Source organism: Myxine glutinosa, chromosome 7 (assembly GCF_964187855.1).
Source record: "Myxine glutinosa chromosome 7, kmMyxGlut1.1, whole genome shotgun sequence".
Taxonomy (NCBI): Eukaryota; Metazoa; Chordata; class Myxini; order Myxiniformes; family Myxinidae; genus Myxine; species Myxine glutinosa.
Window position 1 is genome coordinate 95,072,214 of NC_136267.1, and position 17,245 is coordinate 95,089,458.

At 43.6% G+C, this 17,245-nt stretch overlaps 1 protein-coding gene across 1 annotated transcript in view; it reads right to left on the bottom strand.

The window, feature by feature from the left end:
* Window positions 1-17,245, bottom strand: part of DIP2C (DIP2 acetate--CoA ligase C (putative)) — a 188,779-nt gene that overhangs the window by 101,443 nt on the left and 70,091 nt on the right. The window contains exon 5 of the mRNA XM_078782009.1: window positions 9,740-9,853. Coding sequence (XP_078638135.1) covers window positions 9,740-9,853 — 114 coding nt within the window. The remainder of the gene's footprint in view (window positions 1-9,739; window positions 9,854-17,245) is intronic.

The following is a 17,245-nucleotide window of genomic DNA, read 5'->3' on the forward strand; positions in this document are numbered from 1 at the left end:
ATGTGACTGTTTTTTAAAGCGTTATTGTGGAGAACTGGATTGAATAAAAAGAAAAATATCAGTTCGATATCGATATCAGTTTTAGTTTTCGTTTTTAGTATCAGTTTATATTGAGTTCGATATCAGTTTACATCACTTTCAAGGATCAATTTATTTGATTCGAAATGTCAAATGTGGTTTTTGTTTCTTTTAAAGGTCACATTAACAAAATGTAGAATAATTTCAACATAATTCCAATGAACTTTTGGTTCTATGTCATCTTGAAAAGTAAGTTCACCCCCAAAAAAAAAATATTCCATATTAAATGCCAAGTCTGTATAAATATATATATATATATATATATATATATATATATATATATATATATATATATATATATATATATATATATATATATATATATACATACACAGTGGAACCTTGACTTACGAGTGCACCAACTTACGAGTTTTTCGAGATACGAGCCGTCGCTTGGGCGGTTTATTGCTTTGAGATGCGAGCTGAGATTTGAGTTACGAGCTTTCGCCACCCGCCACCAGGTGGGTTCCGGTCACGTGGTTATCTTGCCGTGCAAGTATCTCTGCCGTATATCGCTGCATTTTTGTTTTCGCATGTTGGTTATTTTGAGTTTACGCCACCCGCCACCAGGTGGGTTCCGGTCACGTGGTTATCTTGCCGTTCAAGTATCTCTGCCGTATATCGCTGCATTTTTGTTTTCGCATGTTGGTTATTTTGAGTTTACGCCACCCGCCACCAGGTGGGTTCCGGTCACGTGGTTATCTTGCCGTGCAAGTACAGTATCTCTGCCGTATATCGCTGCATTTTTGTTTTCGCATGCTGGTTATTGTGAGTTTACGCCACCCGCCACCAGGTGGGTTCCGGTCACGTGGTTATCTTGCCGTGCAAGTACAGTATCTCTGCCGTATATCGCTGCATTTTTGTTTTCGCATGTTGGTTATTTTGAGTTTACGCCACCCGCCACCAGGTGGGTTCCGGTCACGTGGTTATCTTGCCGTGCAAGCATATCTGCCGTATACCGCTGCTGTTTTGTTTTTGTTTTCGCATGTTGGTTATTTTGGAGCGTTATTTTGAAGGTTATTTTGAAGAAGAGGATGATGTGCTTGGATATAAAACACGCAATCGTCGAAAAACATGAGCGAGGTGTGCGTGTTGTCGACTTGGTGAGGCGGATGTGAAGGCAGCTGAAGATTTTATTATAACTGAGAAGAAGAAGAGGATGATGTGCTTGGATATAAAACACGCAATCGTCGAAAAACATGAGCGAGGTGTGCGTGTTGTCGACTTGGTGAGGCGGATGTGAAGGCAGCTGAAGATTTTATTATAACTTTTGCCGAACTGATAGAAGCCGAACGATACATCCCCCAGCAAATCTTCAACTGTGACGAGACAGGGCTCTTCTGGAAAAAGATGCCGAGGAGGACGTATATAACGGCAGAGGAGAAGAGCATGCCAGGCCACAACTTGTTCAGAGTGCCGGCGATAGCTCGCCTTCTCTTTGTGGAAGACACGGTGAGATCCTTAACATCCAACAACTAATGGGACGCAAACGGGGCGCCCAGTTTAGCGGTACACACATTGATGAATCACCCTGCCTGTGAAACACCGACATGACAGGTAGCTGGGTCGGGATTCAAACCCAGGCTGGACAGTTTAGAGTCAAGTGTGCGTACCTCCAGTCCAGGCCATCCTGCCAACTTGTATGCTGCATACAGGTGAAATATAAAGCGCGAGATATTTTTATATATACTGCATATTTAAAAAAAAATTGGTGTGGTTTTTGGCGGGCTGGAACGGATTAATAGCATTTCAATGCATTTTAATGGGGAAATTTGATTTGAGAAACGAGCAAATTGAGTTACGAGCTCGGTCACAGAACGAATTAAACTCGTAAGTCAAGGTTTCACTGTATATATATATATATATATATATATATATATATATATATATATATATATATATATATATATATATATATATATATATATATTTATTTAGTGCTGTGCGATATCTGAACCAGCAATCAGAACAGGCCGATATAACCAAATCAGTAATCTGTAACGACAGATTACAATCAGTGTGCAGTTCCAATGACCGATTAAAGTTGGACTGTACTCTATACAACCCCCAAACCTTGAGTAGCTTTCACCCTTGTTTAGAATTAGAGCGAATTTCAATGATCAAATTGAAGAAAACAAAGTTGCACCTATTGCTTTAGAAACAGCTGCGAGTACAAAGAAATCCGCGACGCCCCCTACTGTAGGCCTACCATGCGATACGCGATGGCTCTTCCTGACTTCCTGGCAGAGTACGTCTTAACGTCATACGTTCCAGGCATGCATCAAATTCAAAGTGTCCGTTAACTTAATTATTTTCACATTTCTCAAAGGTGGACTCACAGAAGTCTGGCTCCCCGAGGAAAATGAGGCACATTATACATGCAGTTTGTAAAATTACTGCTTCATTCATTCGACCGAATGCTGTGACGTCATCTCACGCAATCTCACGTGATCCTAACGCACATGGCATTCCCAAAACACGTAACCAAACACATGGAGCTCTATTTATTCCTCCATAATAACAATGACTTCTTTTTAAATATCTTCTGCCTCCTCTGTTACCCTCGTTATTTCCCGGTGTGCATCTTCACTCCATCTTTATGGCTCCCAGTTTCCCCTTGGTTTCCCTCTGTATATTTTTTAAATCTAACAAATGATGCTATGGTGGAATACGGACTTGGAAATATGTAATAAGTAATATATAATAAGTATATATATATATATATATATATATATATATATATATATATATATATATATATATATATATATATACCCTAATAAGTCCATGAGGGGTGATTCGACTTACGACTACTTCGACTTACGACCTGCTTGTCGGAACGTAACCCCGTCGTAACTCGAGGAGAGTCTGTGTGTATATATATATATATATATATATATATATATATATATATATATATATATATATACAGTATATATATATATATATATATATATATATATATATACAGGGGGCTGCAAAAGTAGGTATACAGTAAGGATTATACCAGTATTATAATAGTGGTACTAGGGTTCATTTAATACTAGAATTCATTAAAATCATTATTACCATTTTTTATATTTTTTCAGTTCATATGGGAGGCTTGCCAGGAAATTGATGCTGATAAAGACCTTTGTGCCAGAGTGTGCACTGTGCATGGGTGTCCACACTCGACTAGTGGAGTGTGTGAATGCCGGGGGCAAACAGTTTGAACATTTGAGGGATTAATATGTTTATTATTGATATGTTTATTATTGATATGCTTGTATAATCAACAAAATACGTTTTGTGCGCACGTTTTGTTTTTCATTACTGTATACCTACTTTTGTAGCCCCCTGTATATATATATATATATATATAAATACAGAACAGCCAAACTGTTCCAAACTTCTTGTGTGTGTGTGGAGATCTAGAGAGATCTAGAGAGATCTAGAGAGATCGAGAGAGATCGAGAGATCGAGAGATCGAGAGATCGAGAGAGAGAGAGTGCATTCAGAAAGTATTCAGACCCCTTTACTTTTTTCACATTTTGTTATGTTGCAGCCTCATGCTGAAATCGTTGAAATTTATTTTTTCCCTCATCAATCTACACTCAATACCCCATAATGACAAAGAGAAAACTGGATTTTAGAAAGTTTTGCAAATTTATTACAAAGAAAAAAACTGAAATATCACATTAACATAAGTATTCAGACCCTTAACTCAGTACTTAGTTGAAGCACCTTTGGCAGCGATTACAGCCTCGAGTCTTCTTGGGTATGATGCGACAAGCTTTGCACACCTGGATTTGGGGATTTTCTGCCATTCTTCTCTGCAGATCCTCTCAAGCTCTATCAGGTTGGATGGGACCGTTGGTGGACAGCCATTTTCAGGTCTCTCCAGAGATGTTCGATTGGGTTCAAGTCAGGGCTTTGGCTGGGCCACTCAAGAACCTTCAGAGAGTTGTCCCTAAGCCACTCCTGCGTTGTCTTGGCTGTGTGCTTAGGGTCATTGTCCTGTTGGAAGGTGAACCTTCGGTCCAGTCTGAGCTCCTGAGCGCTCTGTTTCAGGTTTTAATTAAGGATAGCTCTGTACTTTGCTCCGTTCATTGTTCCCTCAACCCTGACCAGTCCCCCAATCCCCACTGCTGAAATAAACCACCACAGCATGATGCTGCCACCACCATGCTTCACCGTTGGGATGGTATTGGGCAGGTGATGAGCGGTGCCTGGTTTCCTCCAGACATGATGCTTAGAATTGAGGCCAAACAGTTCAATCTTGGTTTCATCAGACCACAGAATCTTGTTTCTCACAGTCCGAGAGTCCTTTAGGTGCTTTTTTGCAAACTCCAAGCGGGCTTTCACGTGTCTTTCACCGAGGAGAGGCTTCCGTCTGGGCACTCTGCCATAAAGCCCAGATCGGTGGAGGGTTGGAGCGATGGTTGTCCTTCTGGAAGTTTCTCCCATCTCCACACAGGATCTCTGGAGCTCAGCCAGAGTGACCATCGGGTTCTTGGTCATCTCTCTTACCAAGGCCCTTCTCCCCCGATTGCTCAGTTTGGCCAGGCGGCCAGCTCTAGGAAGAGTCCTGGTTGTTCCAAACTTCTTCCATTTAAGAATTATGGTGGCCACTGTGCTCTTGGGAACCATCAATGCAGCAGAAATTTTTTTGTAGGCTTCCCCAGATCTGTGCCTCGACACAATCCTGTCTCTGAGCTCTGCAGGCAGTTCCTTCGACCTCATGGCTTGGTTTTTGCTCTGATATGCTGGAATTGTGAATGATGGTCCACGAAGAGGAAGACCATGGGTAACCACCCCAAACCAAGACCGCTGGATTGTGCTTCAGCATCTTCGTGATCGTTTCCGCCCTGTGACGCAAACAGCTGCAGTGACAAAAGGTCGCCACAACAACCGCATCAGTGTCTCTACTGTGCGGAGGCACTTGAGAAGTCAGGGACTGGTGGCAAGACGTCCTTGCAGAGTTTCAGTGTTGAACGCAGTGCATCGGCCAAGATGGTGTCTGCAGCATCACCGCTGGACACAGCAACAGTGGAGTGCATCTTGTTCAGTGATGAGTCTAGATTTTGCCTCCATGCTGCTGATGGGCATCAACGGGTATGGCACAGAGGTGGAGAAAGGTATGCATCATGCTGTATTTGCCACATCAATCGCTGGGGAGGACCCAGTGTGATGGTATGGGCTGGCATTTCCACCCGTTTCAGGACACCTCTGGTCATCATCGAAGGCAATCTCAATGAAGTTTTGAGACCCCATCTGCTGCTCCAGGCTCATCCTGACATCGCAGTTTTCCAGCAGGACAATGCTCGACCCCATACTGCTCACCTGACCACCAACTTCCTCCAGGAACTGGGTGTTGAAGTGATGCCTTGGATACCTTATTCCCCTGACCTCAATCCCATTGAGCATTTATGGGATGAGCTTGGTCGACGTCTTGCATCGAGGAGATCAATGGCTGTCAATCGGAAAATGCTCATTCAAGGCTTGCAGGAAGAGTGGGACAGACTTTCCCAGGACCGCATCAGACGCCTGGTACAGAGCATGCGTCGGAGGTGTACAGCCGGCATAACAGCTCAGGGAGGACACACACAATATTGAGGACTGCTGTCATTCTGTCCTTGACTGTTTGGAGTGTTGTGTCCATTCCTATGTCATTTTGTTTTGACTGTATTCAGGTGTGTGCCTTCGTGTTGCAATGCTGTGACTTTTGTTGCATCACCGCTTGTGATGTTCATGCTTTTTGTTTTTTTGTGATTGAGGCAACCTCTTGTTTATTGACATGTGTTTAAGAAAGATAACTGAACTTTACCTCTGTGTTCAAATATTTTTCATTTTTGCGTGGAGGATTTCAATGAGTGCCCTAAAGATGTGATAAGTTTCTTTTGATGTTGAGTATATATATATATATATACACAAACTTGGCATTTAATATGGAATATTTTTTTTGTGGGGGTGAACTTACTTTTCAAGGTGTCTTAGAACCAAAAGTTCATTGGAATTATGTTGAAATTATTCTAGATTTTGTTAATGTGACCTTTAAAAGAAACAAAAACCACATTTGACATTTCGAAACAAATAAATTGATCCTTGAAAGTGATGTAAACTGATATCGAACTCAATTCACGGACAGTACTGTGTTAAACTTCTGTACGTTTTCCAGAAGTATCTCTTTATTTTGCACATTAGCCAAAAAATGTTTTAACAAAAACAAAAGTGAAATTACGACTGGGATTACGGACAGTAAAATTACAGTTCAGTACTTCGTGTAACCCCCACGGGCGTTCAGGAGAGCACGTACACGTTGAGGCATGCTGTTCACGAGATTTGCGAAGGTTTGGACAGGAATCGCTTGCCATGCAGTGACAAAATCCTGCTGCAATTCACACACAGAGGTGGGCTGCTGGTCCAAGTTGTCGACTTGACGCGTTAATTCTGCCCACAAGCTCTCTATCTGGTTCATATCCGGGGACATGGCAGGCCACTCCATATGCTCTACACCACGGTCAGCAAGAAAGTGTTTGATCATGCGAGCACGATGAGGCCGTGCATTGTCATCTTGGAAGACAAAGTTTCCTCGAAAGGCTGCACGAGCAAATGGAAGCAATGTTTCTTCCAGAATGGCCCTGTACTTGAACTGGTTCAGGTTTCCATTCAGAACAACCAGGTCAGTTTTGCCCCCTGCATGAAAAGCAGCCCAAACGGTCACCCCGCCACCTCCAGCTTGGACTCTTGGCACTATACAATCTTTGTTGTAGACTTCATGCACTTGTCTGCGCACTCTGACGTGGCCATCTTGACGACAGACCAGAAATCTAGACTCGTCACTGAAGATCACATGAATCCAGTGTCCTGGCTGCCATTGACGGTGCTCTCTGGCCCACTGCAATCGGCACTGGCAGTGTTGTCTGGTCAGGCGTGGCTTTCTCAGGGGACGCCTGGCACGATAGCCTGCTTGAACCAGTCGTTGGTTGACTCGCCTTCTGGATACAGGCACATTTGTCAGTTGCTGCCACTCAGCCCTAAGCCGATTAGCTGACTTGGTACGGCCATTGCGGACTAACCGGTGCAGCTGGCGATCATCCCTCCTTGTGGTTCTGCGGGGACGTCCTGGCCTCGATATTGGAGTAGGGACACCCCTCTGAGCATTTCGTTTCAGGATCTTTGACACCTGACCTTGAGTGATGCCATACTGCCGAGCAATAGCACGCTCTTTCATGCTGTAATTTTGTAAAGCACCACTCCATGACAAACAGCATTGTCGAGTCGACGGACCATCTCCAGAGGAAGCGGCAATAACTTTTGGAGACGTGCAGCAGTTGTTTTCCACTAATACAGAATGCAACAACCCTTGTATACCCGACTGTGAAGCCAATCGTCAAATGCACCTGTCCGTACATTTTGCCATGCCACCTGTGATATAATCCTGTTGTTGACTTCTTGCTGCGACAGACAATCAGTGACATGGTTCTTTTAACAAATAAATCACCAAAGTGTAAAATAAACTCACCAGATTGTTATACTGAGTTGAGAAAGTAAACCGGTCAAGAAAAAAAAAATATTCCATATTAAATGCCAAGTCTGTGTGTGTGTGTGTATATATATATATATATATATATATATATATATATATATATATATATATATATATATATATATATATATATATACACACAATGCACCAAATCCAAAACCTCTAATGAAGAATAAGCTGTGGAAATCGGAACATTTTATACAACTTGCAATGGTACCCGCCCTTTGGGCAGGGCTTCAGTTGGGATGCCCAAATGAAAAGGCAAAATATCAGAAATTGAAGGCTTTTTTATTTTAAACGATTTATATAAACATCCGTTAAATCATATCACACGCAAATCATCAAAATCTAAACAGTATTTGGAGACAAATCGTTTGGGCAATGGGCTCTCCAATATTCCATGTGTACACGGTTTGAATTACGTAACGTAACGTTTCTGACGATGTTTTCATTGTGACGATGTTGCGACGATGTTTGTGTTCACGGTCGTGTTTGATGTGACGGTGCGAACGTAATTTTATTTTCGTAATCATTTAATGAACGTTTAATGTTTCATGAACGTTTCATGAGCGTAAGAATAATGTTTAATGATCATTAAATGAATGAATGAATGAATGAATGTCATGAATAATGCCATGGCGTCGCATTGGCAGCAGTGACAATATACAAATGTTTGCCAAGAACTTCAAAGAGAGAAAAGGAACTTTTATCAGCAATGTCGTCTATCCTGAAGTTCTAAGCTGAAGAAGAAGTACAAATTCATTCCATTTTTTTTCCTAAAGAAAAGCGTACAGTTGATATCACGATTTGAAACACGATGGAATAATATTTACCGATATGAACAGTGATGTGGTTTATCTCAGCTCATGAAAGAGTGAGATGACAGTGCTAAAAGGAAAGTAACTGAAAATAGAGCAGCGTGGTCACATGTGGACAAAACAAACATGATTGGATCGGAAAAGACTAGAGAGGAGGGGAGGAAAAATGTAAACTTCAAATAAGATGGTTGGGTTAGGTAGGGTTAAGAGGGTTAGAAAAGATAATGGGGGAGAATAGAGGATCATGTGAGATGGTGGTGCACCACTTGTTTGAAGCCCTGGACTGAATGCAGTTTAAGTGTCACTAACAGTGAGAGCTTTAGATTTCACAGAATTTCGGAAAGAGAGAGAGAGAGAGAGAGAGAGAGAGAGAGAGAGAGAGAGAGAGAGAGAGAGAGAGAGAGAGAGAGAGAGAGAGAGACATGATTCTGGGGTGCTAGTTCATAGGGGAGAGCAGTTCTTCAATGAGCAGCAAACAAAGGCCTTGTAGGCTGAATAGCTCTGATATATTTCAAGAAATGGCTTGGAATAACAGAGGCTGCCAAATAAGTGGGTGGCTTTTGAGGCCAGTTTTGACATGTGGTCAGCACAAAAGAGGTCATGGCTGATGATGAGGCTGATACAATCAAGACAATGAACATTTTCCATTGACTCATAGTGGAAATATATCGGTGCAGACGATCCTTCCGGAGTGACGGGGTGATATTGAGACTTGGCAGGATTTAAGGGCATGTCCCATTTATGAGATCAACTTTTAATCAAATCCAGATCAGCAGAGAGTGATGTGCAGCTGTTGCCTGCCGATCGATGGGATTGGGTACTGTGCGGTATAATGTGGAGTTAATTTTCCATCATTTAATTAATAGTCCATCAATATTTATCCATCACGACACAATCCATGGATGAAATGCTTTGAACAATTTAGTGTACGATCCCACTGATTTTCAATGTAATGCCTCTGCTGTTGATATTCAATTTCTAGTCATTGCCTCTCCTCGTTAAGTTTTTGTATTTCTTCCTATAATTGCAAATAACCTTTGGAGTTTGTAAAAACTTTAGTTTTTGAGAAAACAAGGACAGTCAGAAGACACCAACACCATATATGGGCATTCTGCACAGGTATATAAAATGAACATAACAAAATGCTGTGGCAGGGTAAAAAATGGCGGTTGAATTCCAGCATGCCAAGTGAGGCAGAAAATGACGTCACAACGACAGGTAGGGTTTTGGAGTGAGGAGCAGGATATGCTTTGTTAGCCTGCACAAAGCCAGAAAAGCTTATGTTTAAAAAATATATTCATAGTGCTATTCATACCAGTCGAAGGCGTGGACATGTCCGTAAGAGGTGCCCTGGCTTTCTCTTGGGATGCAATGAGATGTGGTCGTTCAATGTGGAACCGACTAGGGACATCCTTTTGCGAGCGAACCTCTGGCAAACAGAGCACCCACAAAGAAGAAACAAGTTGCTTTCACCTACTCATGACTGTTTTTTCACAACAATGACTGGAAAAATCTCACAGCTGACTCAGAGCAATGCAGAGCTTGATGAAAATCACACATGTAAACACCATACAACATCATTCAACAATTTCATCCTGAAGGAACGGCATCAATTCCTAATTGGAATAATACATTTAGATGGTGGTGCAATAGATATACATACATACATACATACATACATATATATATATTGTATATATATAAATATATATATATATATATATATTGTTGCGGATTCGGGGGTCGGCTCTCCCCTTATCAAGGGGGGTGTAATCCCCTTGTCTTTTAAGCTGGCCGTCCCCCAATCCTGGAAATTATGACGCTCCTCCCGGTCGGAATCAGCTCGGGTGATTGGTCAATGGAGTCCCAAATACCTACTTACTAACCCCGAAATAACATCCCGCTCGAACCACGGAGAAGATGGAAATTGCCGAGCGGTTTAGCAACCCACGATTCGAGCTATTAACAAGGACTAACCTGATTATAGCGGTTCTGATCGTGCCACAGGTACTCAATTGAAAGAAAGGACGGCGGCGATCGGATTAGGGAAAAACCAAGAAAGAACAAGGTACATTTATTAACAAACCAAAGAGAAGAGGAAAGGGAAAGAATGTACAAGAAGAAGAGTAAAAGGACACAGGGCAAGCTTATCTAAACAGTCTTACTTATCACGACCCCAGGACAAACAAACAGACTCACACGGGTTGGTAGTGGCAGGGGAGGAAGGTCCAGGTAGATGGTTCAGGCATTGAGGTCCAGCTCCAGGTGTCGACTTGTACCGTGGCGTAAACCCGGGCAGGCAGCTAGCGCGTATCGTTGGCGCGCGACCGGACCTTACATATGGCGGGGGGGAAGTCCTTCGCAAGTCCGTATGCGCAGTTCCTATGAATTCATATGAATTAGGAGTTCCCCAGTGCAGCTCGCTTCTCTCCCTCCTCTCTCCTTGGTGTTCTCTCAACAGCAACGGTCCCCTGCGCAGTCGTTTTTAGCAGTCCTCGCGCTTGCGCTTATATAACGCGCTTAGAAATCAATGCACGCTTCATCGAGCCACGCCTATCAGTGAGCTCACCTCAGCCCCGATTGGTCAGCGAGGGCTCACTGGCTCCGCCCTTGATGGAACGTTGACGAGGCCACACCTCTTCTCATGGCTCCGCCCCTTCTTTCCTCGAGCCGACCGCGTGTTCAATGGTGTTTGAATGCAGCGAACGCTGCCAACAAAACCACGTGAAAGCATTGGGAGGGACAAGCCCCGTCTGTAGGTGGGCATGATGGAGTAGCTTGGAAACAGAGAGGTTGGCAAAATGGATGGAATGGGGCCTATCTTATTAAATTAATGCAATGCAGATGCAACTATTGGGAACACAGCCTTATCTGAAACACATATTAAGGAAATAACTGAAAGTCCTATGGTGTCCTACGTGTTGAATATGGCCTAACTATGGGTGCGACCTTATTAAATGCTGGGATATTTACAAGTTATTATTTACAAGTGAGGGGTTCTCAAAACCGCAATATATATGTATATATATGTATGTATGTATATCTATATACAGTGGAACCTCGACTTACGAGTGCCCCAACTTACGAGTTTTTCGAGATACGAGCCGTCACTCTGGCAGTTTATTGCTTTGAGATGCGAGCCGAGATCCGAGTTACGAGCTTTCGCCACCCGGTCACGTGGTTATCTTGCCGTGCACGTACAGTATCTCTGTCGTAGTATAGCGCTGCATTTTAGTTTTCGCATTTCGGTTATTTTGAGTTTACGCCGCCAGGTGGGCTCCGGTCACGTGGTTATCTTGCCGTGCACGTACAGTATCTCTGTCGTATAGCGCTAATGATATATAACGCCGCCGATAATGATATGATAATTTATGATAATCTATGCAGCACGACGTGGTCCTCACGTCACACAAGGCGCCTTTGCCGGCGCAAAACGGCTCTCTCAGGGTCAAACTCGGTATCGTTTTGAGCGCACGGTTCAGACCTTCAAGAAAAAGTTTATTTTGTAAAAATCGAGCCACGCGTTCAAAAGATATGACCGGTTTTGTTCGCCGGCACGTCGGCGCTCGAATCGAATCGAGTTAAAACGAACACTGCCGTTGTCGGGTCCGTCTGAGACAACCACCGGGCCTAGAACGCTGGGACCGGTCTCGTTGGATAGGCCTGGATCAGATCTCGAAACGCTGGAAGCTGCACCTCTCTGTGATAATCTTGTGGACCATGACAAGAGATCGTGCGACACGTGGTTATCATGCCGTGCAAGTACAGTATCTCTGCCGTCAACTTGTTCAGAGTGCCGGCGATAGCTCGCCTTCTCTTTGTGGAAAACACGGTACTGAGAAGAAGAAGAGGATAATGTGCTTGGATATAAAACACGCAATCGTCGAAAAACATGAGCGAGGTGCCGAGGAGGACGTATATAACAGCAGAGGAGAAGAGCATGCCAGGCCACAACTTGTTCAGAGTGCCGGCGATAGCTCGCCTTCTCTTTGTGGAAAACACGGTGAGATCCTTAACATCCAACAACTAATGGGACGCAAACGGGGCGCCCAGTTTAGCGGTACACACATTGATGAATCACCCTGCCTGTGATTCACCCATGACAGGTTATAGCTGGGTCGGGATTCAAACCCAGGCTGGACAGTTTAGACTTTAGAGTCAAGTGTGCGTACCTCCAGTCCAGGCCATCCTGCCAACTTGTATGCTGCATACAGGTGAAATATAAAGCGCGAGATATTTTTATATATACTGTATATTTAAAAAAAAATTGGTGTGGTTTTTGGCGGGCTGGAACGGATTAATAGCATTTCAATGCCTTTTAATGGGGAAATTTAATTTGAGAAACGAGCAAATTGAGTTACGAGCTCGGTCACAGAACGAATTAAACTCGTAAGTCAAGGTTTCACTGTATATATATATATATATATATATACAGTGGAACCTTGACTTACGAGTCAAGGTTCCAGTCAAGGTTTTCCCCATTAAAAGGCATTGAAATGCTATTAATCCGTTCCAGCCCCCAAAAAACCACACCAATTTTTTTTGTTACGTGTTTTTAAAAAAGAAAAATGTACTTTATAAATAACAAATAATGTATAAACAAGCACGACCTCGTATATACTGTTCATAATAAAAGAGAATGTTGTAGCGACCCATGGGTCCCCCAAGCAAGACCGGCATCAGAATCTCCTTGCTCCAGCCGGTGACGTCACCGGCGGGGATCCCCGGCGCCAGAGTAGCTGGTCACGTGACCGCCAAAGCGTCCCGCGCGTGCGGGTATAATGAGCTACACCTGTGGATCACGTGATCACCGAAGCACGCCTCGCTTGAGAGGCGTGGCTTTCAGTTTCGGTTTGGGTTTTTGGTTTTGCTTTATAAGGCAGCCCGATAAACGGGCTTTTTAGTGTTCCCGAGTTGGTTTTACGAATAAACATATTCTCGGACGAGTTTGTGCCTTGCCATCCTTTTATCCGTATTCTGCTGGAGTCCAGACTCCTTCAATGTAAAGAAATAAACTGGTTTTATTAAGTGTTGTGGCGGACACGAAAGCACTGACGTGGTGACATCACCCCGCACACCAAGTGGGGGTGGGCCACGCCGGGGAGAGAGGCGTGGCCTCAGGATATAGACGGGGCGCGCAGCCTTGAGCAGCTTAGTGCTGCAGTTTGAATAAAGACTTGTATGAACCGCGTTGTCCGCTTGCTCCTTGCGTAAGCATTAGCACGCGCAGCATCGCGCTACAGTGTATTTACCTTGAAGATCAGACGAAGATGCTGGCGGAGGTGGAGGAGATAACTTTTGCCCTTTTCGCCACACTTTCCTCGCTTTCACTTGCAGGGCGTTTCAATAAAAACCTGTCCAACGAGGTTTGTTTCTTCCTCCCTTTCAAAATGTTTCGAAAATTCTCCATCTCTTCATGGATAGAGGTCCGGAGCTTTGAAATAATCTTAACGCCCTTGGCTGGCGTTATAGCCTTTATCGACTCCTTCTGCTTCAAAATCGTACATATCGTAGAAGTACTACGATCGTACTGCCTCGCCAAGTCGACAACACGCACACCTCGCTCATGTTTTTCGACGATTGCGTGTTTTATATCCAAGCACATCATCCTCTTCTTCTTCTCAGTACTGCCCTTGGCACTCAATTTCTTAGGACCCATGGTTAAAACTAAGAAATTTTCCAAAATAACCAAAATGCGAAAACAAAGCAGCAGCGATATACGGCAGAGATGCTTGCACGGCAAGATAACCACGTGACCGGAACCCACCTGGTGGCGGGTGGCGTAAGCTCGTAACTCAGATCTCGGCTCGCATCTCAAAGCAAAAAACCGCCCGAGCGACGGCTCGTATCTCGGAAAACTCGTAAGTTGGTGCACTCGTAAGTCAAGGTTTCACTGTATATTATTTATAATAGCCGTAGATGATTCTGTCTGTTGGGTGTCTGTCCGGGGTGTGGCTTACTCGGTTTGCAGAGTAGCTCCACCCATAGTTCCACCCATTCTGGGAGTGGCTTCATATAATTATAAACAAATATCCACCATTTTATTAACTCGCATAGCTTTGAGGCCTGTTTTGTAGGCCCGTGGTGTCTTGCTCTCTCTCCCAGTTTTATTTCAAATCAAATTCGATATATCATTTCATTTCTCACAGTCGCTAACATAGTTTTAGACTCGGTTGAAAAAAAACGGGAAGAAAATCCGATGAAAGTTGCCGTTTATAGAACGAAATGAATTCTCAAACGCCTGTAACTTCAAGGCCATTGTCTCTCTCACGCCTTTATCTCCAATCTAACTCACCATATGATTTCATTTTTATCGATGGTTTCAGACTCGGTGTCAGCAATAATTGAGAACATTCCACACACGCGGGAAAATGCAGAGATATATTTTTTTAAATCGCGTCATGGTGTATCATACACCGCCCAACATGACACCGACGGCAACGTGTCAATATATCTATCTACAATTCCAGTAATCTCTGTGTGTATGTTTGTATGTTTGTATGTTTGTATGTTTGTATGTTTGTCTGTGACCGCTGTTTCTCGACAACCACGGGTCCGATATACTTGAAACTTGCCAGGTATATTGCTGGGGACCTGAGGATGTGCCTTTTCAAGGTTTCATATTAATCGGACAAGTAGTTACCGAGCTATGGCGATTTCTTTACCAAACTCCGCAAGCCGTTCGCTTTGGACCAAACCATTTCATGTAAATAGAGGGGGGGGATTGTCACCGTACTCGCAAGCCGTTCGCTTTGGACCAAACCATTTCATGTAAATAGAGGGGGGGGATTGTCACCGTACTCGCAAGCCGTTCGCTTTGGACCAAACCATTTCATGTAAATAGAGGGGGGGGGATTGTCACCGTACTCGCAAGCCGTTCGCTTTGGACCAAACCATTTCATGTAAATAGAGGGGGGGGATATAATTTTAGATATATATATAGTACGGGCATGCCCTAGTATTAAAAATTCGCTTTTGCTTTTCCGTTAAGATATATTACTTTTTCGTTTGATGACAGTCGTCACAAAAACGGCAACAATGATGCCGACATATATTTCTTCGTTTTTATTTCATTCAACATTAGCCGGAAGTAAAACATGTTTCAGGAAATTACCGAGAGATATTTCTTCGTTTTTTTTATTAGTTATGTGCGCATACACTTTAAATAGGTTTATTTGAAATCTTTAATTTTCCACAAACATTCCACACACGCGGGAAAATGCAGAGATATATTTTTTAAAATCGCGTTATGGTGTATCATACACCGCCCAACATGATACCGACGGCAATGTGTCGATATATATTAAAAATTCGCTTTTGCTTTTCCGTTAAGATATATTACTTTTTCGTTTGATGACAGTCGTCACAAAAACGTCAACAATGATGCCGACATATATTTCTTCGTTTTTATTTCATTCAACATTATTAGCCGGAAGTAAAATATGTTTCAGGAAATTACCGAGAGATATTTCTTCGTTTTTTTTATTAGTTATGTGCGCATACACTTTAAATAGGTTTATTTGAAATCTTTAATTTTCCACAATATAATTTACTTGCCATTTATCATTTGATGATTACGAGACAAATTCCTCTTGAGGATCGTGACAATTCATGCGCTGCGTGGAAACTTCTATTTCCAAAATGAATGAGACGATCGATGAAGAACGCAGACTTGAACAGGATGTAGCAAGAAAACGAATGAGACGGGCGAACGAGTCCATCGACGAACGTCAATGCAAACTTGCGGGGTCACCCGTGGGAATCCCACGGGCATGGATGTGTGTGACATTTCGACATATTGAGTTAGATGCTGCACATTCATTTTTACAAAATGGTTACTGGCAAGTCATCAGATCCAGAAATGGTGTAATGAACACAATTTATTTAAGCGCAAGCAAGAAAGCAAGACGGCCTGATTTCCGATTCCGACGGGCCGACGGGCGAGAGGGGCCGACGGGCGAGACGGACCGATTTGGAGCAAGAAAAAGAACGAGACGGGAGAAAAACGAGAGAAACGAGACGGGGAAAGCCGATTGGAGAGGCGAGTGAGGAGCGATTGGAGAGGCGAGTGAGGAGCGATTGGAGAGGCGAGTGAGGAGCGATTGGAGAGGCGAGTGAGGAGCGATTGGAGAGGCGAGTGAGGAGCGATTGGAGGGGCGAGTGAGGAGCGATTGGAGAGGCGAGTGAGGAGCGATTGGAGAGGCGAGTGAGGAGCGATTGGAGAGGCGAGTGAGGAGCGATTGGAGAGGCGAGTGACGAGCGATTGGAGAGGCGAGTGAGGAGCGATTGGAGAGGCGAGTGAGGAGCGATTGGAGAGGCGAGTGAGGAGCGATTGGAGAGGCGAGTGAGGAGCGATTGGAGAGGAGAGTGAGGGATTGGAGAGGAGAGGAGTGTGAGGGATTGGAGAGGTGAGGGATTGGAGAGGAGAGGAATGTGAGGGATTGGAGAGGAGAGGAGTGCTAGGTGGAGAGAGGAGAGTGTCAGGTGGAGAGAGGAGAGTGTCAGGTGGAGAGAGGAGAGTGTCAGGTGGAGAGAGGAGAGTGTCAGGTGGAGAGAGGAGAGTGTCAGGTGGAGAGAGGAGAGTGTCAGGTGGAGAGGAGTGAGGGGTCACATATTATGTGAAATAAATAAATTGTGTTCATTACACCATTTCTGGATCTGATGAATTGCCAGTAACCATTTTGAATGTGCAGCATCTAACTCAATATGTCGAAATGTCCCACGGGTGACCCCACTATATTTCTTCGTTTTTATTTCATTCAACATTATTATCCGGAAGTAAAGGTTCACATGTTCATTTCACGTGTGCAAAAACAAACTC